The 24,445-nt window shown below is 42.0% G+C and overlaps 1 protein-coding gene across 1 annotated transcript; it reads left to right on the top strand.

Moving 5' to 3' along the window:
* Nucleotides 1–2,638: 2,638 nt before the first annotated feature.
* Nucleotides 2,639–19,746, top strand: LOC142956510 (BMP/retinoic acid-inducible neural-specific protein 3-like). The gene is made up of 7 exons (XM_076098128.1): nt 2,639–2,889; nt 6,337–6,539; nt 9,502–9,719; nt 12,578–12,683; nt 14,777–15,013; nt 17,227–17,449; nt 18,612–19,746. Exons 1-7 carry the CDS (start codon nt 2,639–2,641, stop codon nt 19,744–19,746), a joined length of 2,373 nt encoding a protein of 790 aa, XP_075954243.1.
* The last annotated feature ends 4,699 nt before the right edge of the window (nt 19,747–24,445 follow it).

Here is a 24,445-nt window from a genome sequence, read left to right as displayed (position 1 = left end):
GCTAGAGGCGTTTGTGTTCAGGCATATTGACACCACTGCAACGTCAAGCCCTTTCACATCATCTTCCTGGACAATTCTGAGTTTCTCCGCCCTTTCCTCATCCGCTGGAAGAGCTTGATTCAGCGGGATGGTTGGGGCGCAAATGATCAAAATCGACTACATTCATCCTAAAGCTCAGCAGGCGGCCGAGGAGGGAGGAGGGAGGAGGGAAGAGGGAGCGGGAGGGAATGAGTCAAACGAGAGATGACAGAGAATTCAAATAGACCGAAGAAGCAAAAATGCTGAAAGAAAAAGGAAAGACTGCTGGTTTGGGTGGTGGAAGGGAAGTAAGGGGATGTCAGGCTGGGGGACTAGGGAGAGCGAGAGGAAAGCAAAGGAAGGAAGAGAGAAACGGGAGGCTGGAACTTTTCAATTACAGCACACGCAGACAACAAAGACCCAGATTTCAAGAGACTATAACAGTCTGCAGCCCGGAGGGAAAAGCTCATTTAGCCTCCTTCATTCCTCTATATCCTTTCTCCACACAAATTGCAAGTTGGAATATTTAATGCGTTCCTTTTGTTGCACAAACGCAGGCTTCTCTATTATTACAGATGTCCCGAATACCAAGATCAGCTACCTGGGGAGGCAGATCCTCCTGTTGGCGCATTATAAGAATAAAACTTCCCCCTGCTTTAAATTTCAAAGTGCTTCAGTTGATTGAGACGGTCAGCAGCGCCGACGGTGACTACAGCTATTTAGGCTTTGAAGATGTTATTGAACTGACTGTCTTAATTTGAGCTACAAAAAGAAAAGAAAAAATGTCCCCTGGCATCCTGAGGGGCGCTTGCCAAATAAAATTAAAGCAAAAAGGAATCAATGGAAGCAGGCTATTGATTCAACCCCATCAGGGATGACAGACACTCTCCTCGCAGCCCATTTAACACAGGGAGGCCTTTGTCAATCAGGGTTTCGGTGTGAACGACAAGCATAATGACAAGACCACTTAAAAGAGCAAGACAAAGGACTCTCCATGGCAAACATAAAGTAATTGCCCGAACGTCAAACAAATTCTGGCTGTAGAATTGAGCTTTTTTTCATTGTTGTAATCCCCAAAGAGCAGATACAGGAGCCTAATTAGGGATTAATCTGATGTACCTGTCGACCTCCTTCCCCAAACACGCAGCGCTTTGTCCCTGCTACCTAACCCACCATAATTTGAAGACTTGAGGCAGATACATTTCCTCTAACGGCATTCAGCTTTCACATGACTGAAAGATTTGTCGACTCTACGTCAAGTAGTTGTGATGTTGCTGCAAGGGAGGCAGGGGGAAAAGTAATCCACATCAGCATCTGTTCCTACATCTGCCTCGCCCATCACTACACCATTTGTAATGTGAATTCGTGCTAAAATGTTTTGAGGGTTCAAAGTTTATTATTTGCAAGTAACAGATCAAAATGTTTCTTTTGCATAATTATGGTTGTCGGCGTCCTTTTACACGGGGGAAACAGTTTTATGCAAATGAGGTGGCACAAATGAAGACGCACTCCTGAACTTGAATCCCATCACCCAAGAAACCTGTTCCCTGATAATGGCCTGTAATTATTCTCGCTGGTGAAACCAGCAATGTGCATGTCCTCATGTAGGTTGATGTGAGCCTTTTAGTCGTGCAAGCTGCAGGCTCTGGAGCTGTGGCACAGGACAATAAAACAGGTGAGGGGAAACAACACTGGGAGATTATTAGTCTATTATCAAGCTTCTTTTAACACTTTTAATGTGCCATGATTTCAGAGAGAGGAACATGCCGTGAAAGCAAATAATGAGGATGAATTATGTGAAGGTAAAGGTGAGAACCACTGATACACCATCATCATCATCATCATCTTGCTGTCCTCAAAACTTGAATCCACTCAGACTGTATATTTCGCCCTCATTATGATGCACTTGCTCGCCCTCTTGCTTTCTCACTCGTAAAAAAAAAAAAAAACGGGAAGAAAAAGCTCTCTGTGTGGAAGCAGGCGCTCATTCATGCAGCTCACTCCGCGGAGGAGGGGAATAACAGCTCATACGCAACGTTTAGCGTGAATTTAGATGAATTACAGCAACTTAAAGGATCACATAAGTGCATCGATTCCGCTCAGAATGGAGACATCTACCTTTTGCATTCAGCCTCTGGAAATATCAGTGACCGCGCGGACATCCCCAAAATGAACTCCTCTGTGCTCGTGCCTCCGCTGCTGCAACTTCTCACCGAGGAGCGGGTGATTCGCGGATGCGGGAGGATCGCCTCCCGAAATAAAGTTGAGCGAGAGCAGGAATCAAGTTGGAGTAGCGCTTGAAAGAAAGGACTCATCACGAATTAATGAACGTGTCCGGATCGCTGAACCGGAGAGGTTTTATTCGCAGCTCTCGCAAGATAGAGTTCACTTCTTCTTGAGAGCGCATCACTTGATCCCTATTGCAAAATCAGGTACGTGTACTTTCAGTATAATAAAACACTTGATCATGTACTAACTCTCAAATACTCGGTTTTAAATAAGGAAATGTCCAAATTCTGTCCAAAAACAAATCAGCTAGACGCACTACTTTTTCATCCCTAAAATGAAACTGTCTGCCCTCTTCCCAGTCCGGAGAGGATGAGGTGTCGCTGGGTTAAGCATGAGCTGTCAGAGAATCAGTCATAAGCGGCTGTCTCTGCTATGGGTGAGGGCGGCTCTCGGCCTCTGGCTCTGCTGTTGCTGGACCTCCGGGGCCGGTGGTGCCGCGTCCGCCGCCGGACAAGACGCCGGCACCCGCGGCTCCCTGGGCTGGCTGCTGTCGGATAAAGGGCCCTTCCACCAGGCCCTGGAGTTCACGGAGGCTGCGGAGAGGTACCAACAGGGCTTCAGCACCAGATACAAGATCTACAGGTGAGACTGATGGAGAGCTCTGTAAGGTGCATGTGTTTATTGTATGTTTCAGGTTTTGGGCTGTGAGTGTTTTGCAGGTTTTCACCACACATTCCACTGGGTAATTTCACTGATGAGCACTCTGAGCCAGAGAGGAATTAATCAGGGAAAGCAGCTGCTGAGAGTGTTTGGAATGAAACCATGCACACTCATTGGATTGCACTCGCAGGTACCACACCTGCACCTAATTAGTTGCAAGCTGATGAGCAAATCTGAAGAACTACTGTAGCGGTGCAAAGTGTGCCCTTTGCTCCTGCTTTGAAGTATTCACACTGAGAGCTAATCAGCCATGTGAATGGCACCAGACAGTCATTTTTCCTTTCTTGGGTTTTTGCTTCAGGGTTTGACATTTGACTACAGCAGGAGTTAATCCCCTGACTATGTGTGGACACTTACAGTCTTTCAGTGACTTCCTGCAGTGTCCCAGAGCTGCGCTTCACTGCTGCTGCCTTTGTCTAACATTCCTCACAAGCATTCATAAAACGATATACCTCTTGCTTTGTTAGAACTAGATGGCCAAAAATGTTGATAAATGTGTGCATGCAGTTATTATGCTGTTGATATTTTGTCTGTAAAATAGGGTTTATATATTTAGAGGCTTTTATCTTGCTGAGAAGAAGACATCCTCGTAAAGTCTCCTATTGGTGTGGTTTTCATTATACTTAGTATTTAGGTGCCTTATCAATGCCTCAATGCCTCAACGTTTCTTTTTCTGAAAAGACACTTCATGGTCCGCATCTACCATAGGTGCATGAATCAACTGGTCCGTTATCTCCTCTCAGGAATCTTTTAGGCTGTGGTGTTTATCGCTCAGTGACAGCTGCATTTTTTTTCAATATAGGCCTGCTGCACAAATGTCCCAATAGTCCCCTGACGTGAGACTTATTCTTTTCCAAAACGTTAGTAGAAATGATTGACAAAGGAGCAGACAGCTCGGACCGTCAAAGGCAGCCCACCATCTGCTGGCTGACGTCTCACCGCTCGAGGGTCTTTTACCCTGAAGCGGTCGATCCTGCCACCCCTAAGATGCCGGCTCACATTTCTAACCCAAGGGCTGTTTTAAGAATTAGGGATTAAGGATTTAGAGGAAGAATCCAAAATGAGGCCCAACTTTTGTTAAAAAAAAAACTCCAGTAACAAGGTGATAACTGACAGGAGAGTCTATTTGAAGCAGTTTTAGTTAATTTGCCTGTTTTGGACTATAATGTCTCGTAGAGGTGAAAATAATAAATTGTGGAAACACAAAAGGCATTTATTCTTAGAAATGTGTAAGACTTATTTTCCATTCCCCACAGAGTTGCAGATGTTCAGTATTATTATATGTGCTCTTAAATAGAGGCTAAACTGCTATATTGCCCCGCTGACCTCTGTAATAACTGAACCAGAACAGCTGTCAATCATGCAGCAGCATTTAAGCTGTTGATTTGCTCCTCACTGCCTCTTTTACAGCGTTTTCCCTCCAAGGACTTCCTTTCATCACTATTGATTGCTTACAGTACATAAACATCCATTTAGATTGCTGAGTACGGTCCTACAGCAAACACCCCTCAGTTTGGCCGTATGTGCATGCTGATGGAATAGCTTTAGGCTAAAGCCTGGGCTGGAACCACAACGCCCATCTGTCCACCAGGGACGGACTCTCAGCCTGTCCCCTCGTTATGATGATTGGCTGTAATGACACACTCCACACTGTCCCGGTTCCCCAATTATTTCGCTGCCGATCATTTTTCTTGTGGCAGTGATTTGATTGCCTCCCAGAAGGAGAGGGAGGTACACAGAGCAGCAGGCATTACGGTGGGGAGAGGTAGACATTAACTGATGCTGTGGAGGGAGGGAGAAACAGAGAGAGAGGAGCAGCCATATCTCCCAGACGGCTTGTGAATAGCTAGCGTTCATCGAGACTTGTGACCAAAAGGGACAAGATAACAAATGATGGCAGCTGATAATGTGGGACTTTATTTGGGTGTTACGTCTTTCTGTTGCTGTGGGAAATGCACCGCTGCATGTTAATAGGTTCTGTTTTATCCGTGCAGTTGTTATTTAAAGCCGTGACAAGCTTGTTCAGACAACAGTGACAGATAACGATTCCCAACCAACATGGAAATATTGTGGAGTAGCTCGGCTAATTTGAAAAAGATGACATTCCCATTTACCAAATAACCTTCTAGCTATGACAGGCACAGGACATGTTTCCGTCCAACCTGAGGAAGTTTCAACAACTGGACACCAATAGTCTTATTTGAATATAGCAGGTCTTTAAAAAAAACAGTTTGACATTTTGGAAAATGCGCTCATTCGCTTTCTAGTTCAAATTAATACCATTATCGTATCAGTGTGCTAAATATTCAGCTTCAATCTTAACTTAACCAGCACCTCTAAAGCTCATTAAGTAACACGTTGTGTGTGGTTTCTTTAACCCATAAAAAAAAGAAGCAAATGCTAAGCTAACAAGCTAAGCGGCTTCTAGCAGTAGCTTCATATTTATCGTACGGACATGAGTGTCTGGATGATATCAATCTACACATTCCAAAATTCTCTTTTAGGGAATTCCTCTGAAAATCAACAGCTGATTATAAACTCAACACAACAGTTTTATTTCCCAACATTGTTTTTTCAAAGCCTCTCTATGTTGCCAGAAAAAAAAATAGTGGAATACTGCATCCTGGTAGAAAAGTACTGTTATGAGCCTAAAGAAGGCTTTAACTGAATAATGTAAAACCCCTTCCAGGTAGCTATAAAACCCCCAACGTTTCTGACAAAGTAGCAGGGACATGACCTCAGTGTTCTCAACAGCAGCTACAGCCATGGCTACGATTAAGACTGCATCAAAACTAGTTATCAAATGGAAAGGTAAAAGTGATGGATAAATGGTTGATGTGTTGAGCTTCTGCTCCGAGTGGTAGTGGTATGAAGGCAAACTTGGCTGAAGCCAGTGATATAGAACAAACGTCAAGCCTAAACATCAACAATCCACTTTTACACTGTATCAATCAAAGGGTTAAATAGCTTTCCATTCAAATTGCCCCAATAAACTCTGTGACTGCCAGGGAAAAAGTGCAAGTAAAGATGTGACAATGGATAAATAATGAACCAATATTAACCTAAAGCCAACACAAAAAAAATACAAGCAGGAAGTTAAAAGTAGTTTTCTGATAGATTAGAGGAATATTATCAGAGCTTCCAAGAGGATGCATCACATCGTGTGATAATGAAGTATGTGCATGAGTGTGCGGTCAGTACTGTACAGTACTATATATAGTCTCTCAGAGTATGTAACACACATTCACCGAAGCCTTTTTTTTTTCCTACACAGCTTGTTAAACAGCCGCCTGGGGCGCCACTAAAGGCCTAAACTAAGTGAGCAAATGTCTCTGTGCATTTATGTGTGTGTTGTTGTTGTGTCTCCAGGGAGTTTGGTCGATGGAAGGTCAACAGCCTGGCGGTGGAGAAGAGGAACGGTTTAGGTGGCAGTGGTGGCCTGGCTCTGCCCCTCGACCCCGACTTCACGCACACCATCCGCCAGCTGGGGAGGCGGCCAACCCTCCAGACGATTACAGAGAGTCTAATCAAGAAATATGGCACTCACCTGCTCCTCTCTGCCACTCTGGGAGGTACAGTGGAGTACGCGGAGCTTCAAAGCAAGACTGATTCACACAGCTTCAAATGTGATTTTGTTTTCTCAGCACACGGGGCACCGATTTTAACGTCTGCTGCTTTCTAAACAACAAAGCATATAATAATTTTTCTGGATCAGTGTCTTTTGGCTCACAAAAAAATCTAATCACTGTGGTTTAGTGTACAAGAAATCATTTGGAGAAGGCAGCGACAGGCAGATTCAATATTTCTGTTTGGCTGTCAAAATAGGATGTTTCCCTAAATGGAGCTTCAACACTATCGTTTGTATGACATTGGCTTTTCTTTTCTTTCTCTAATAAATCACTATAAGTAATTATACTTTATCAATAGAAAGTTGGGTTTGAAAGGTTTCTGCTGTAAAAAAAGAAAAAAAGACAGATTTGAAGGAGCTATCCAAATGCAAATTTAGTTGGAAACAGCTACTGGCGAACCTTGAAAACTAAGATTATTTTGATGTTCAGTGCGCTTTTATCTTGTTCCCATTAATACAGTAACTGGCCAAACATCCGTACAGGAAACATACGGCTTTGGATGTCAGTATCTCAGAATTGAAGACAAAACAATTCTTTATAGTTTAAACCTTTCATACCAGAATTCAAAAATCTTTCAGGCAGAAATACATCTTAAAAAAGACAAAGATACAATCGCCTCCACTGACAGTGGACTCAGCAGATCGCAATACAACACAGGAATGTTTCCCCTGGAACAACTCCTGATACAAGACAGTCACACTTTGACCGACGTAGCTGATGTCGTAGATGGTAAAGCTCCACTGCAAGCAAAACAGTCAATTCATGTTTTGGGGGGGTTTGATATTTAACTCGGACGGACCGCTGTTCCTATCAGATTTACACTGATAAACAATGTCATCCTGCCGGTAGAGGCATTGGATCAGAATGGCTTTTCGTGCGACTATTTTCAGATTTGTCGCTGTTATGATCAAGGTTTGATTTGGTTTATGCTCCAAAACTGCTCGGTGTAGGATAGAAAACCGTGGTGGTCGTGATTTAAAAAAGACAAAAACAATGTTGAAACAAACAGCACTGTACTGTCCACTGTGCAAAAGTCATCGATGTTTACTTTTAACCATGACCATGATTCTTCCACGCACGCAATTTTGGTGACTTAAATATTAATTATTGTGGTCAAACTGGGATCATTAGTAAGATAATTAAGGCTCTTCCCTGGCAGAAGTTTTGCTGATTAAAAAAAAATCCCAAATGAAGGAAAACCAGAAATCTTTGGCTGATTGACAGCTTTTTGCAACAAAATGTCTGGAAGTGGGCATTACTATTTACCTATGTACTTACTTTATATCCTTCTACAAATGCACCTTATATGGAGTGATGCTCTGTAAGTGTGGCGAGGGACGTATCGACAAAATGGACTGGAAATGCTGTAAGAGTTACGAAAGGATTTAATCCTGCCCAGATTTGCTAAAGTGTTCCCGGTGTTCACACTGTGCACACTGGGTGCTCGTTTACTCATTCAAACTGCACTCAACTTCTGTTAAATAAGAGCCGAGACATTGGCTGTATTTCCCTGGTAACTCTGGTAACCAGCCCTTTAGACAAAATAATTGGGTTTATTAATGTTTGCTATATAGGTCAGTGTGGACACAGCGTGCTATTGATTTTACCTGCAATGAAATGTAATAACTCACAGCTGAATGTAGCAATTTCATAGAATTTCTCTGGGGCACAGACACTGAAAGATATATTGAGAAATGTGGGGAAATCAACTATTGCAATAGAAACACGGTAGATGAGGCAGTTTGAGTAAAAATGTCAAAAACAACATCATTTACCACAAAGAGTCCTGGGGCCAGATGCATCATGCTCAAACTGCGTTCTCACAAAGACACACATGTGCATATGCATTCCTTTCATCTGATTTATAAAGCCCGATTCTTTTTTTATAGATGTCAATTGTTGTGGAATTGGGCACATAGGCCTCATTTCCAGTCCCACAGTTGGCCATAACTGGATGTGGAAACGCCCTAAAACATCTATTTGTCTATCGATAGTGCCCGCCTCCACCACTCGTTAGACCTGTCAATGAGAAGGATGGCAAAGAAGCCGTGCAGTTTCACCAATTGTGACACATCGGTGAAGTTCTCCAACAGCACCACAGCAGCTGTCATTATGCACAGCTATAGCTATTTGTAGTGCCCATCCTAATTCAACACATGGACCTGTAAACCTCCTCCATCGTCATTATTAAACGTCAGATAGATGACCATTGATTTATTTATAGAGCTCTTATTGAAACAGACTTTACAAAGAGCTTCGCAATTCAGGATACAATTGAAAGATCATTACCAGTGAAATAATGACTCAAATGTAAATCAAAATAATGACAAAATTCATCAATAATACAATCAGTGAAACAACCTCAACAACTATCACCTTGTATTTCACATCCACCTTATAACATAGCCATCTCTTGAAGGCTGTGTGTCTTTTGTGTGTTCGTACGTATTGTTTAGACATCTGGTCCCTGCATTTCAAAAATACTGTTGGTGTGAAAAGACGTATCAAGTCGGCTGTGGTAGCTTGGTTTTCCTGGCTTCTTATTATACGCATGTAAAAATTGTAATTGTTAGAGATTTTTCTAAATATTGAATGTACTTGTCTCCCAGAGAAGACCTGAGATCTGTTGTATTTCTAACGTCATTTTTAATACTGTAATTAAGATAATTAGAACAATTAGGGTAAGTTGATTAATGATCTTGGATAAGCTCTCCGTTCCTGAGGAGTTTAACAGATGCAGAGACCTGTACTTTTTCCACCAATCATCCAAACTATCAGTTCCACCACAGCATTTAATCACTACTGCGCTTTTCTATCGGATCTGAAAAGATACTAATGAAAGGTGATTAGCGCTGCTCTGTCAGAGCTAATGAAGCTCTCCTTCCCTCTGCCTGACTATCACCAGGGGAGGAGTCTTTGACAATCTTTGTGGACAAAAGGAAGCTCAGCCAGGAGTCTTCGCCTGTGGGTGCCGATGGCAGCCGTGGCACCAGCAGGAACTCAAACACTACGGGGACGGTGACCCTGGAGGCCCTCCACCAGCTGGCTGCCTCCTACTTCACCAACAGAGAGAGCACCCTCCGCAGGCTGCACCACCTACAGATTGCATCCACCGCCATTCGGGTATGTGGAAGTCAAGAAAATAATGTTTATAGATGAAACACTGTGCATGCAGTCACTGCCTACAGGCAGCTGTGTAGCTTCCCCGGCTTGGCGTTTGTTAGCCGCCAGCATGTACACGTGGGAGCAGCAAGATATAAAGCATCGAGGTGGGCCGGCTTGGTTTTGGGTTCAGTTACTGAATATGTTTGAATGCATTATTCCGTCGTCAGGAGAGCAAGATTATCTCAGTCGATCAATAAATAAACACATTCACAAAACATACATTTGAAGTATAATGATATTAACATTAACTTTAAATGTACATACTGTAAGTAAATGTTACATATTTTTGCAACAAAGTGTACTTAAAAAAAAAGCATTACCTGCTAAAATCTTGTTTTTTGCTGACCTTCGGTGGTTTGACTTCTTATCCTGCTGACGTGATGTAGAAGTGTACTCCAGGGAGAGTCGGTACTCAGTGACGTCACTGCTGGGTGTGGTTACAGGTGCAACAGACTCGACATTTCAACAAGAGAGGGAAGTTAAATACAATTTTTCCGTGTGACGTTAAGTTACTCTTTCAAGCATCAAAGGAACTCATTATGCAGACTGATCCCCTAACAATGTTATCTTTTTTATGTGTCAAGAATGAATGTCTGTCTGTCGGTTGGCAGTGGCCACTAATGATAACACAGCTGAGTGCATCTACGACGCCCAGCTTCTGCCTTGCGCCCAGAGACACAGTTGGGGGCATAACAGTTTGCACACTGTTATTGTTTTGGACGGTGTGGTTGGCTTGGGGCTAACAGCTAACGATGCACACTCTGCTGTACCTCGCTACCACTCAGCTGCTGTTATACGGCCAGGCAGCTTGGAGAGTTTACCTTTCATGATGGCACGACTGTATAAAGTGCAATATACAATTACTTCAGGCCCATTACTTTTACACCGTCGCTTGTTTTTGAGTTTGAATGAAGTCTGTTTGACGACGCTTCACATCACTCGTTGTATTCATTCAATCACACAGTACAGCGGTGGTTGTTGCAGAATGACTTGGCAGTGATCTGCACTCTACTGAGTGCACTTTTCTAGTCTTATTATTGGATCTGTGTAGTTGATGCATTGACATGGTAATTGGTTGAGGTGGAGTTCATTTAAAAAGCTTTTCTATTCTCGTTGGTAGTTTCAGCTGAAAGAAGGATTTATATTTTACAAACAGATCATATGGATTGTGTGTAAAATCTTAATATGAAAAGTAACTGTGTTGAAATGGGTTAATTGTGCATTCCTCTGATGTATGTTTTTTAATATTTCTATGTATTTCATCTCCTTGGTAAAGTATCATTGGGTTTCTTGAAAAGCGCTTCCTAAATAAAATGCATTTTTATTATTATTATTAAAATAAATGTAATCAAGCTAACATACAACATTTCTCTCAGACAGAGGAAAAAAGATAAAGCAGCCAAACCGAAAATACTTAAGTTAAGTACAAGTACCTCAAAATTGTATTCTAAGTTCAGTACTTCGCAGCTTTCCACCACTAACTGAGATTCAGTCACAAAATGTGTGTAGAGCAGTTTTAAGGTCATGACACTTTGCAGATAACGTGCACCAACAAACTTTAATTCCCACTTCCATAACTTTTTTTAATCAGGTAGGATTAAGAACAAATGCTTATTTACAGAATTGCCCTGACACCAGCACATTCACCTGTTGTAGCTGCAGGGCTGCAGCAAATCTCTCTCTCCTGTTTCTCGCTCTTTGGCGTGAAGTTTATCGTCACATAAATGTGTGCCGAAGGAACTGGGGTGATCTGATTTGCATCAGACTCTGATGAAGGAATTTTGAAAACTTTTTTTTGTAAGATGGTCAAACGTGTCTGTGCTAATCACCCATTACAGACTAATTGACTGTTTTAAGGCAGTGGAAAACAATATAAAAAAAATACAAGGTCTCACAGCCTCCCCGGTATGAGGCTTTAAAGAGGAGAGAACAGCAGCAGCGGTGCGTCCTGCACTATAAAACACCAATCATCCATTTTATCATCTGAAGTGGCCATTAGAGTCTACGCATTAATCAGCCTGAGGGGCAAACATAGATGCTAAAGTGAGTAGCCACTGATGAAGACAAGCTGCCCCCCCCCCTCCAAACTGAGAACATGTACCTACAGTTATGCATCAGCTTGATGGATTAGAAATATGATTCCATTAATTTCCAGCCAGGCTTACTTCCATTCATTTGCCACTTTGCAGTGTGTGTGGAGTTCAGGCAGATTGAAGATCATTTCCAGAGAAAGAGAGCGAGAGCGGGAGATGAAAACCACATTTTATGAGGGATGTAAAGCAGCACCTGCGATAAGATGGTCATTCATTAAAATTACACACGGTATTGAGGGCTCAGGCAGAAATAGGACAGATCCTGAGCATAAACTTATGCTAATACGCAGTAAGTTATGTGTTTTTCTGTTTCAGCGTGTCGGAATTTCGAAGTTCAACATCAAGATTAATTACTGTTAGAAATAGGGAGGAAAGTGAATCAGTCTAAAGTTTTTCAGTTAGAGGGAAGTTGATATCTTCTCTCAGATCAGAGCAAACTATTCCGTCGTAGATAGCTTTCTAATTGAAGACCTTTTCAATATTACTTCAGTGACTCATTGCAATCAAAATTCATTTTAGGCATGAAATGCCTTTGATGGTATTTTTTATGTTCTTTTGGCTTTCTTTATTTGGAAATACACAAGTAAGATGAGTCAATATGTACAGGTCCTTCTAAAAGTGACTAATGACTGCCCCACACCGAATAAACAAAGAAGAAGGGGGGGGGGGGGGTGAAATGACAAAAAAAAAAAAAAAAATCACATTCTCAAAAATGTCTTGCAGGTGACAGAAACCAGAACTGGGCCGCTTGGATGCAGCAACTATGACAATCTGGACACAGTCAGCTCCGTACTGGTTCACAGTCCAGAAAACAAGGTTCAGCTACAAGGTAAAAATCTGTTCAAAATGTTTTTTTGAACAATCAACTAAAAATGTTTTGGTATTAACCTCTATAGCAAGTCATGACAAATTTGACTTGTAGCGGATGTAGCGTGACTTTGCTTTGAAGCCGGAAAACATCACAAGGTCGAGGTGGACGGACACGTCAACAAAGCGTGTAACTTTGAGGCAAGCAGCCACTGTTTGTTTCTGGTTTCTATACCAACAGTTGTTTTCTTCTAGCAGTCATGTCTATGAATCATGTTTTCAAGCATCATTTGTAACAGTTTTTGAACGGCATTGACAAACAATGTCATTCTGCCGACAGAGACATTAGATCAGAATTACTTTTTGTGACTATGTTCTGATCCGTCACCGTTATGATCAAGGTTTGGTTTGGTTTGGTTTAGGTTCTCTTAGTAAAGTAGGAAACGGTGGTGGTCCGTATAGAAACAGGAAACACACAGCACTCTCCTGTGTCCAAGTCACACACCTTTTATTCAACCCAAGGTCGACGTTGTTTTCTTTTAGTATGAATCATTCTTTTCATATGGATAATTTATGTAAGCGTACATATGTAACAGCTGTTAAAAAGGCGCCATAGATCGGAAAGTGCTCGTGTCACTTTGGAAAGCAAGTTGGAGAACTCGTGCACCTTTCATAATGTCACACCATCTGGCAATCTGGCTTATATATTTATTCTTTTGGTCAAACAGGGAAGATTTGGATGAAGAAGACATCAGCAGTAGCCTTATATTTACCGAACAGATATGAACGTGATATTGATCATCTAATCTAACTCTCAGCAAGAAAGTGAATAGGTGCATTTCCCAGAAATTGAAACTATTGCTTAAAAGGATACATACGGCTTTATTCTAGATTTTTGTTACTGTCTACAAATCCCATCAAACAGCCAAAACCAACAATGCGCTATTCCTTTTCTCAGTTCAATCCAATTTCCTGAACCTGAGGCATTCAGCTCCAAGCCCATTGTTTACTGCTCAAGGCATAGATTTAATAAAAGCGGGTCACAAATATACGTTTCTTTCTTCTTCTTTTTTTTACAAAATGGAAATGAATTTCTGAAGCAGCTGGGCGCTGTGGTTTTTAGTAAACAGTACTCAAACAGGAACAAACAGCGTGTTTGTATCAGACTATTTTATGCCGAGGACTATTACATATTTGGTGCATTAGTGAGTATTTCTGGCAGCACAACAGGAGTGTGTGGGGGAGTCAAAATAAACTACAGTGTGTGTGTGTGTGTGTGTGTGTGTTCATGGTAATTACACTACATTTTACCCAGTGCAATGATGATGTTTTAAATAACCTAAAGACTAAGTGCACTTAAACATGTTTTTTAAGATATACACTAAATTATATGACTGCACTGAGATGAAACACATCATTGATGCTGTTAATATTTACATTTCTTACCAAATCAATTAAAAAAATCTGCATTTCGTTGTTGAAAATGGCTCAAAACGTCATCTACTGTTTGAAATCAGCCTTAATATTGCAAGGCCAATTCTGAGAAACATTCTATTGTTTGGAACTAATCATGAAATGAAAGAATATCAACGCCCTTTAATCGGAGTCTCATTTATGGTCTGATAAACAGTAAATCCATCACATTCAGTGCCCTATCTTTATTTTCCAAGCTACAGTAGCTGTCATGTTTGTCAACGCTGCATCAAGTCTTTTGTCATATGAAAGTGGGTGTGGTTTCATCTCTCAGCCCCTTACTTTTTAGTAAGTTACACTTTAAAGATTTAATGGAGGTCTATGGCAGGGGTTGAGGTACATCAGGCTTTGGCTGCACAGACAATGCTTTAGTAGGATCAATTCATATTGGGTTTTGTTCTTTTCCTAGACTTTACTGGCAATAACGAAGATATCACTATCAGCAACTTTGTCAAATTGCATTGTCTATCTGCCCTTGTTTGAATGTGTTTCATTTTTATTATTTGGAAAAAAATAATTATCTCTAGTAAGAAAAGTGCTGTGTAAATAAAATAATTATTATTTTTATCATTATAACAATTTGCCATCATTTATTTCCATGTGACCTCAGCCCATCGTCATCGAGTCTTGTACCTTCCACAGGGCTGCAGGTCATCCTACCAGGCTACTTGCAGAGCCGCTTCATTCAGGCGGCTCTCAACTACGTCGGCTGTAAATCTGAGGGCCACTTTGTGTGCCGGAGCAGCGACTGCTGGTGTGAGTGCAGCGTGGACTTCCCTCTGTGTAACTGTCCTCTCTCTGACCTCGGAACCCTGGAAAGCAACCTGATGCGCATCAGAGACAGCTGGAGGCTGACAAACCAGGAGTTTAAAGAATCCGGTAAGTCAGGGGATTTAATTCACTATGACGCACCAGAACAGGACTTGAAAATGTCAGCTTGAATGGCGCTTTCAAAGAACTCACGGGTTGAACATGGGCTTTTGAAACTCTCAGAATGCTGTTCTTTTGGGATACAGGTTATTTTTCACTACATTTAAACTTCAAAATAAAAGAACAAAACATGAACAAAAACACATGTCTTGCTGTTGTTCTAAATGCATTCTCGGCTGTCAAACGCTGCTAGCTGCTGAATCAAGAGACCTGTCACTCATTGTCTCAAATCAAATGATGCTTCCGGTCCTCTTTAGGTGCTCAGGGCTGAAGTGTGTGAAAATACACAGGTCTTTCAAAAAGCCTGTTCTCAGAGTGCTGTGAAGAATCACATAACAAGGTGTAATGACCTTTAAGGATTGTTTTCTTGATGAGGAGATTAATACCTCTTCTCATACCTACTGTAAATATCAAACACGTGAAATCGTGTTTGTTTAATCTGTACGAAGTGTAAAAATAGCTCAGAAGATAACTTCAAATAAACCCACCCTTATGTTGTTTAAACACAACGAGATATAGCGTGTTCATTAGTGAGCTTTAGAGGTGCTGCCTGTTTCCAGTCTTTATGCTAAGCTATTCTAAACAACTGGTAGCTGTAGCTTCATATTTACCGTGTAGATATAAGCGTGGTATCAATCTTTTCTTACTCTCGGGAAGATTGTTTTCGAAAATGTCAAATACTTTTTCGTAAAGTCAAATCATTTAAAGCTCTCATAATGAAAAAAAGACAAATCCAAATAAAAAGGTAATTACCGTATTTTCCGCACTATAAGGCGCACTTAAAAGCCTTTAATTTTCTCAAAAAACGACAGTGCGCCTTGTAATCCGGAGCGCCTTATATATGGATCAATTGGTTAATTGGTTGATCCATACTGGTTGTACACGGCGCTCTGTCAAAATGTTTCAGTACGACTGGTAAACTACAAAGCCGCACCGCGGTAAACACCGGTACTGTGCTTACTCCTAGTCCAACACCACTTGTGTGTGTATAAAGACCCCAAAATGGCACCTTTCAAGAGACACGCTTACGACGCTATTCTATTCTATGCGCCTTATAATCCGGTGCGCCCTATATATAAAAACAGTTCTAAAATAGGCCATTCATTGAAGGTGCGCCTTATAATCCGGTGCGCTTTATAGTGCGGAAAATACGGTAACATACAAAAAGTGTACAAAATGAATTAAGCTTATGAAATCATAATACTAAATAAGTTGTACTACTTTGTTGAATTAACTGCTGCAGTTAGAGCACTACTGACCTTATTGTCATGGCCGGTGAAACGTGAACACTGTGGAGCTCCGTCATTGATTGTGTGACATTGATTGAAAGGCCTCCTGTATCAGAGCACGCCGACTGTATTTTCCTGATTTACGGCTCCTGTAGTAATTTTCCTGAGCTCGGTGCACATGAAAAAGTGTCGACACACACAAATTAACCAACTATACACAAAGCCTGGCTGGCAATCAAACACCTACTGAACATTTGTACTATTGCAGTCATTTCTAGACAGTGCTATAATTACTATAAACACACCCGACCGGAAGATTAGCAGCAAGTAGCAATTTACCCGGACCTCTTGTTTCGTGGCACAAATCAGGAGAAAGGACCTGCTGATAGAGGCCGAGTTTATACGACGATGCGATTATCGATGTTTGAGGAATGTGACAGAAAGTTTACTCCTGCATCAGAAAATGTCAAGGAACTTTTCAGACTCGCGTCATTTTTGTGTAATGTTTGACACCATGTGTGATTTAAGTTACAGCAGCAACCCACCCTACTTTCACATTGTTGAAGGCAAAAGCTGCAATTTTGCTTTCAGTGTCACTCATTTCTAATTAGAGACTAGTTGCTTTGAAGGTGTACAGTGCTCTATGCTGGCAATGGGTGGTGAACATGTATCCTCTCGCTGAAACGAAATATGAAAGGAGTTTGTTGCCTGACATGCTCATGAAATCGGCATTCCCTTCCTCTGAAGAAAATCTAAATAACAAAACATGCTTTCTTGGCATGTTGCAGCTGTTGCTGCTCCTCTTGAGCTGTTTGCTTTTCTGGGACAAACAATGAGAAGGAGACAGTTTTTTTTTTTTTCAGGGATAGTGTTGCCCTGCGGCTCGTCGCCACAGGCAGAGGTTATTTATTCATGTTCTTTCTTTCCTACCAGAGGAGTTCCAAAGCTTTGTTGAGAAACTGCCAACCCATTACGCTGTAAACACATCTGTCGTGGAACACATGTGGAGGACGGATGCCAGCGTGCTCCAGCGCTACAGGCAGCTGGAGACCAGTGGCAACCAGCTTTTCGCTAAAGCCCGCCGCACCGTTAACAAGCTCTTCAGCCTCAGCAAGAGGTGCCGAAAAAAGCCGAAGATAATCCTACAGAGGACGAGGTAAGAGGCAAGACGAGAACAAGAGAGGGGACTATTTATACCGGTGCCCGTTAACCCAAGGTGCTCCCCAAAACTTATAATTATGAAAATTATTCATGCGCTAGGCGCTTGGAGAAAGCAGCAGAGCAGGACGGTACTTATTAGAAGGCACTTGAGGAACAGTAGTTGTGGAGTGATGTGAAAAAGTGCTGACAGGAGCAAAGCTGCTCCTCTGTTCCACCGGGGGGAGAGACAAAACAAACGGCATCATGTTTGGACAAACAGACAACTTTCACTGTTTGAGGTTTGAACTGCATTACAATCAATGCAGCATTTTAAAATGTCTCATATAATAATCCATTTGTTTTAATGGAATCACATCCTAGAATCTAAGCTGCTGTGGCCAGTAATACATGACGACTTTGGTTATATTTATCACTGTATTGTTTTTACTATAACAGCTGCTGTTTCAGCAGCAGTCCCACCTGGATAATCTATTTCTGCAGCCTATCGGAGACCGATGTGGTCATAACTTCACTCCGATTTATTCCTCTCTCATGCACACTCTACGTTTATAGCTATTTCTGGCAGGGAAATTAACTAAATGACACAATCCATCAGCTCACTTGTCAAATGCAGGCACTGCCTCCTCAGTCCACAGTCCAATTACACATCTTTATCACAACCCTTCTACTTGTAAAAAAAGAATACAATAGTGGTTTATAGTCACTGGGTAAGTCTGTTTTTTTGTGTCCATTTGAAACTGAATATATGTGTGTTTTATTTATTTGCTTTTTCACATTGTAATTGTATTTTAATAGCATAGTCACTGTGCTGTAAAAGCAGTATAAACGTGAGACTAAAAAGCCACAAAACAAAAAGAGTATGTATAGTATGTATGTATGTATGTATGTATGTATGTATGCATATGTGCATTTGTTAGTATGTTGTGTCATCACCACCCATCTGCAACACAGCAGGGGAATTCAATACGTTTAAATATTCATTTTGATCAGATTCTGCTTCTGGAACTCCAGCTGAGTTTGGCAAAAATTGTTTTTGCTGCACATTAAAAATCACATTTCCTTCATCCCATTGTCACAGAAAACATGAAAAAGACTCAAAGTAACAAAATATGAATGAGATGTTCTGTGTTTAACCCAACTGTCGTCTCTTTCCTCAGGCCTCTGCACTTCTGGTTGAGCTACGCCCTCTCCATTTTATACTGCAGTGAGAACAATCAGGTTGGTGTTTATAGTGACGAGAACCGCAGCTGCTCCTGCCCCTACAACCATCCGCCTTGCCAGGGCCTCATTCCCTGCTCTGTGGGCGACGGTGCCCGCTGCGTCTCCTGCTCCACGGAGAACAGGACACGCTGCTCCAGCTGTAACCTTGGCTTCACCCTCACACAGGGAGCCTGCCGGCCCGCCGTGCCCGACCCTACGGACCCCTACCTGGGCTTGGAGAGTGACCGAGACCTGCAGGATCTGGAGCTGCGCTACCTGCTCCAGCGGCGTGACCCCCGCATCGCTCTGCACGGTGTGTTTGTGAGCAATGACGTGCGCGTTAACACTTGGTTTGACCCGTCCTGGAGGAAAAGGATGCTGCTCACCCTCAAGAGCAACCGGGTGAAGTCCAACCGCATTCATATGCTCCTCGGACTTGCCGTCCAGTTTTGCCTCACCAGAAACAGCACTCTGGAGCCGGCGTTATCTCTGTTCGTGAATCCCTTCGGGGGCAGCCATTCAGAGAGCTGGACCATGCCTATAGGTCAGCACGGATATCCTGACTGGGAGCGAACCAAGCTGGATATCCCTTTGGACTGCTATAATTGGACTTTAACTCTAGGAAACAGATGGAAGAGTTTTTTTGAGACGGTTCATTTCTACCTGAGGAGTCGTATCAGGGACCCTGTGGGAGTGACAGGAGGCAGCAAGAACACGACGGTGTACTATGAGCCTCTGGAGGCGACAGAGCCGTCGAACAACATCGGCTACATGAAAGTGAACAGCATGCAACTGTTCGGATACAGCGTGCATTTCGACCCCGAGGCTATCCAGGACCTGATTCTGCAGATAGACTACCCGTACACTCAGGGATCACAGGACTCGGCCCTGCTGCAGCTGGTGGAGCTGCGCTACAGGGTTAACCGCCTCTCTCCTCCCGGGGCCCCACACGTGGATCTGTTCGCCTGTCTGCTCCGCCACAGACTCAAACTGTCCAGTGCAGACGTGACCAGGATACTCACTGCCCTGCAAGCTTTCAGTGCCAGACAACCAAACTACGAGGAGTACGAGGCGAATAAACTGTGTAGTTAGTTAATGGCCACTATTTGATGTTTTGTACTCTTTCCTTGCCACGGACAGACCTGTATCCTTTGTCAGCTGGATCCATTTGTGTCAATTGTGTGATATGTTGTTCAAGGATGTGGTGTACATACACTTATGTGCAATTAAATGTGATGTTTTTATAATTTCAGTGTAGTTTTATGGAATAAAACCCCCTGAAAACTTTTCAATATAATAGGAAACATTTGTGACTTAATAAGCAACAATTAGAGACTTCAAGTTTGGGAAACAAAACACCCAGAGGCACCATTTACTATTTATACTCTGATTCATCAGGACAGTGTGGGTGTGATCAGATTTAAATGACAGTGGACTGACCACATGGGCAAACAACCTGACATCTGTCATCACGCTTTGATTTCAAATTTGCTAAACCCTGATCATGATCGATGCATTGACATGCGTGACAACACCTTTTCCACACTTGTGAGAACGATGACATAAAATAACCAAAACTGTCACAGAAAATATTGTGTTCGTGTACGAGCCCACTGCTCATAGTAAGAGGCTGAATGAGAAAATAACCTACTATTATCATTTTACAATTTAAATAGTTTTGCACATTGAGCTAGAACGCATCAAGATATCCTCATAGCCTTCCTAGTTATCTCACTGGAGAGTCGTAGTGGTGTGTGTGTGTTGCGTTGTTTTTGCCCATCTGGAACCTCAGAACACAAGGTCTCCATTCTCCATTGAGGGAATAGCCTCGGCACAGATTACTAAGTGTATAGTGAGAGACGGGAGGGTCGGAGCAGCCTGCCTCTGTTCCTCCGCCGTCCCCGTCCGCCATTCAAAATGACTGTGATAGATGAGCCGGAGCGCCTCAGAGACAAGTCCAACATCAAACAACAGTACGCTATGGTATCAGTGACAAGGATAGTACTCTCGCCCAGCACCGGAGCGAGTCGGACACTCAAAAGAGTGCCTCAGACCAAAAGAGAAATCAGATTTAATCCTCCAAGGGACGTCGTCAGCAGAGCCACAGGCTCGCAGCATGGTGCGGCTTTGATTAGACTAGCATCTAAAGAGCTCGTAGCAAAGACGTAGCTTCATCAAGATTCACCTGACACGTTTCTCCAGAGATTAAAGCCAAACAGAATTTGCTCTGATGCTATCGTTCAGAACGAATGTGAAAAGGTGGATGAGGCAGTTTTGATTGTGAGATGAGGTGCCGAGCACACTACTACCAGCACCCCTATACTGTCATCCAGATCGACTGTACAGTATGATGCATTATGCTGCAGCGGTACAGTTGATCAGTTTAATCAGTTTATGTGGCACTGAGTGCAGTGGCAGAGTGGATTGGCAAAGTAAGACATCACCTTTATGACGAGCATCTCCCATAGGCTGCTATTGAGCTTAAACATTGATTTTACAATTTGAAGACACAGCAGGGTTGTCCCCAGGCTGTAACACAAGTATTTTACTCAGCTATCATATATCACAAGAGCATAGTGTTGGCAAGTTATCATGTTAGACTCACCTTGTAAAATTCCTCTTTACAATCCTTTTTCTCTCATGCTCTTATTTTCAAAGTAATTTTACTTTAAAGCAGTTGATGCACTGGAAGTAGTTGCTGTAGTAATATTTAACATGCCAAAATCTACCAACCTGTACTGTGTGTTCTAATTGTGCGCAGGGATCACGCACCAGCAAAGGGTTAAACGGTGAGCATCTGGTGTGGTTTTAAAATCTTTTTAAAAAGTAAATATTCTGCATCTGGGTGGGAAAATGTGGTTCAGGGCAATTGGAAGCAGTCCAGACATGGGGAAGAGAATGAAAGAGTGTGTTGTTATGAGCGGCTCTGGTTTAGAAGTTCTAGTCTGACAAGGTTTTTTGATAAAGAAGGCATCGTCCTAGACTTAATTTACAGTTAATGGACTGAACACTTTGACAGAGGTTGTCTTTTTCACTTTAATTGATTTGGATAAAAATGAAAACTACATTAGCGTATTCCAATAGAAAGCATTTATACGGAAAAAAAGTAACGTTAAACTAAAGTTTTAGTGTCACTCAAGGATTACCATTAATTAGGCCCCAAAATCATCTGAACAAACATTTTGAAGCCTTCACTTAGCTTCATTAAAGCCTTGAGGATTATGTGTACAAAGACAAACAGTCACGACGAAGGATCCAGAACAAACTTTACCACCATTTAAGCAACAGCTCAACATTTTGGGAAAGTAGTCTTAATCATTTTCTTGCCAATAGTTACGTGAGAAAATGTAGACCACTCTCACGTCTGTACGCTAACTACGAGGCGATTAGCTTCGTGTAGAGCAAAGATGAAACTAACGTGTTAGCATTTCAGTTATTACCAATAGAATGTAAGAGGTTAAATAGTGATCTTTGCAGTTGCTGGTCGGTAGATTTTGTTACATTTGGACACAGTCAGGCTCGCCTTTTTCCTGTTTCCAGTCTTTATGAATAACTAAGCTAACAGGCTGCTAGCATTAGCTTTATATTAAGCAAACAGATCTTCTTATCTAACACTCTACTGTTCCTTTCAAGCTGAGATTGATATTTTAAAATGTATGCTAATAATTAAATAGCTTAATTTAATATGTTTTCAAAATAAACAATGTAAATATTTCTATAGTGCTTGCTTGTCTTATCTGCCCACTGAGGCCTGCTGCATTGACCGTCATATTTTTCACCACTTTTTTTTTAAACAAATGTCACAAATGGACAGCATTCAATTTTTGAATATCCTCTTCGTGAAGTCAGGAAATTATTAATAAGGAAACATACCCAGGGAACCATTCCTAAAAGGAGCAGTGACGAGCCAACAAACAACTAGCAAGAGTTGATTTTTCAACAACGGCCATATTGTGAACTTGCTGTAGCAACTGGAAACAACAGGGACACTAATGAGAAAATCCTTAGGTTAAATTACCAAAAGATTTGATTGGAACAATACGGGTCTTGCTCTGTTTATTTTGTCACTGATAGCGGTGTAATGGCCTGCTTCTGGTGTTTACCAGGAGCATACTGTTTGTGCTCATGCTGGAGCTGTCTTGATCTGCTGCACAGGCCTGGATGCTGCAACACATCTGGGATGTTAGTTCTGCAGATTTAGTTCATCACACTGATGCTGTGATTTGGTTTTGCTTACAGTTGCTTAGCTTACCCTTGGGTAAGTCTGTCTATTCGATACCTCGGAATACTTTTGCTGTGCTTGACCTCAACGCTTTTGAGGAACTTATATGCAGATACAGTGATGTGACTGCCTTCAAACTCCACTTAACCTGCAGAGATTTATGCATCAAAGACGGAGTTCCTCTTGGCGCAGATTAATCAGAATATACAGTATGTTTGGATGATATGTTAAGCTATGCAGTATATCAGAATATTCTTTACAAGGTTCCTTCTTTATCAGGATATTTATATTTTTATTCAAGTGGAAAATTTGCATATGTTCCCCTCTGCTAAAGGATTCTGGGTCAAATCTTCTCCAGTTCAAGCCAAATAAATCAAACACACTTTGCTACTTAGAGGGAAAAAGGAAAAGTATGCATACTACGAGAGGTTTTATCCGAGGGCAGAGCAGGAGTATAATGTGCACACACACACACACACACATTTACTTGCACACACACAGGGCAGAGGCTGAGTGATAAGCAGGAGCTTTGGCTTGGCAGACTTGTGGGCCTCTGAGGAAACATGAGTTAGACTAATGTGTGTGTCTGTTTAACAAGCATGCTGGTGATGGGAGGCAGGGGCTCAGTGAAGGGGAAGAGTTTATGGAGAGGACAACCCCATGGGAGGCATCGGGAATAATAGCTGACGGTATGTCAGAACAGCCCAGACAGCTTGCTTTAAAAGCCACGAGGGAGACTGCCTTTGGGAACTAACCGTAGAGCATCGCTTCTTTCTACGCCTTTTTTACGATGAACAGAGCACACAAAGGAGCAGGAAACAGGTTATTGATCACTGCATATATTTCACATTTGGAATTTAAATCACAAAAACAAATCTTTTTTATTTTTTTGGCTTTACATTTACAAACACTCTCGGCAGCTTAGAGACCGCGTTTGTTCGCTTTGTGACCTAATTGGATGTCCACAGGTGCCATCAGTCCTGAATAAGAAAACATTTTGTCTACAGAAAATGCAGGTGGGCAATGGGGGCTTTTCTCTTCACTTGAAATGCTGTCTACTGAAAGCTATTAAAACCCCATTTAATTTGCATGAGGGCATGTTCATTTAGAAAATTAAGAGTGGGGCTATGTTCTGCCAGCAGTAATAGGCGGTCGAATGTAGACTGGAATAATGATAAGACATCAAATAAGGTGACGCCAATCCAGCGGTGTAATACGACACTTGCAAATCAAATGAGATCCGACACACTGCTGTTTGAATACGGTGTCACGGCTCATGAAGATATCCAAAATAAACCTCATGATTGCCCAAGATCAGTTTGACTGATGGCTTTTCAATGCAACGCCGACATCTCTACACGTTCGTCACATTGTCAGTAATGCATCTGTAAAATGAGGGTATTCTCATGTCAAAAGTCGTAGTCATGTTAAGTGTTTCTCTCAGGATTTTACTTTTGACAGAGCGGCAAATCCTCTCAATCAGCACAAACTGCAGAGCATCTTCTGACACTAAAAATAGCACAAAATAACCAGAACTGATGGAATGATGAAATCAGTCAGCAAGGCTGT

This window comes from Anarhichas minor, unplaced genomic scaffold (genome assembly GCF_050575085.1).
Source record: "Anarhichas minor isolate MPS153535 unplaced genomic scaffold, ASM5057508v1 ptg000024l, whole genome shotgun sequence".
NCBI lineage: Eukaryota > Metazoa > Chordata > Actinopteri > Perciformes > Anarhichadidae > Anarhichas > Anarhichas minor.
Note: the sequence above shows the minus strand (reverse complement) of the source record. Positions and strands in the feature narration are given on the sequence as shown.

Coding starts and splice junctions, on each gene's coding strand:
- LOC142956510 (XM_076098128.1), top strand. CDS start 2,639: ATGAGCTGTCAGAGAATCAGTCATAAGCGGCTGTCTCTGCTATGGGTG. Junction 12,684..14,776: donor AAACAAGGTTCAGCTACAAG/GTAAAAATCTGT, acceptor TACCTTCCACAG/GGCTGCAGGTCATCCTACCA. Junction 15,014..17,226: donor CCAGGAGTTTAAAGAATCCG/GTAAGTCAGGGG, acceptor CTTTCCTACCAG/AGGAGTTCCAAAGCTTTGTT.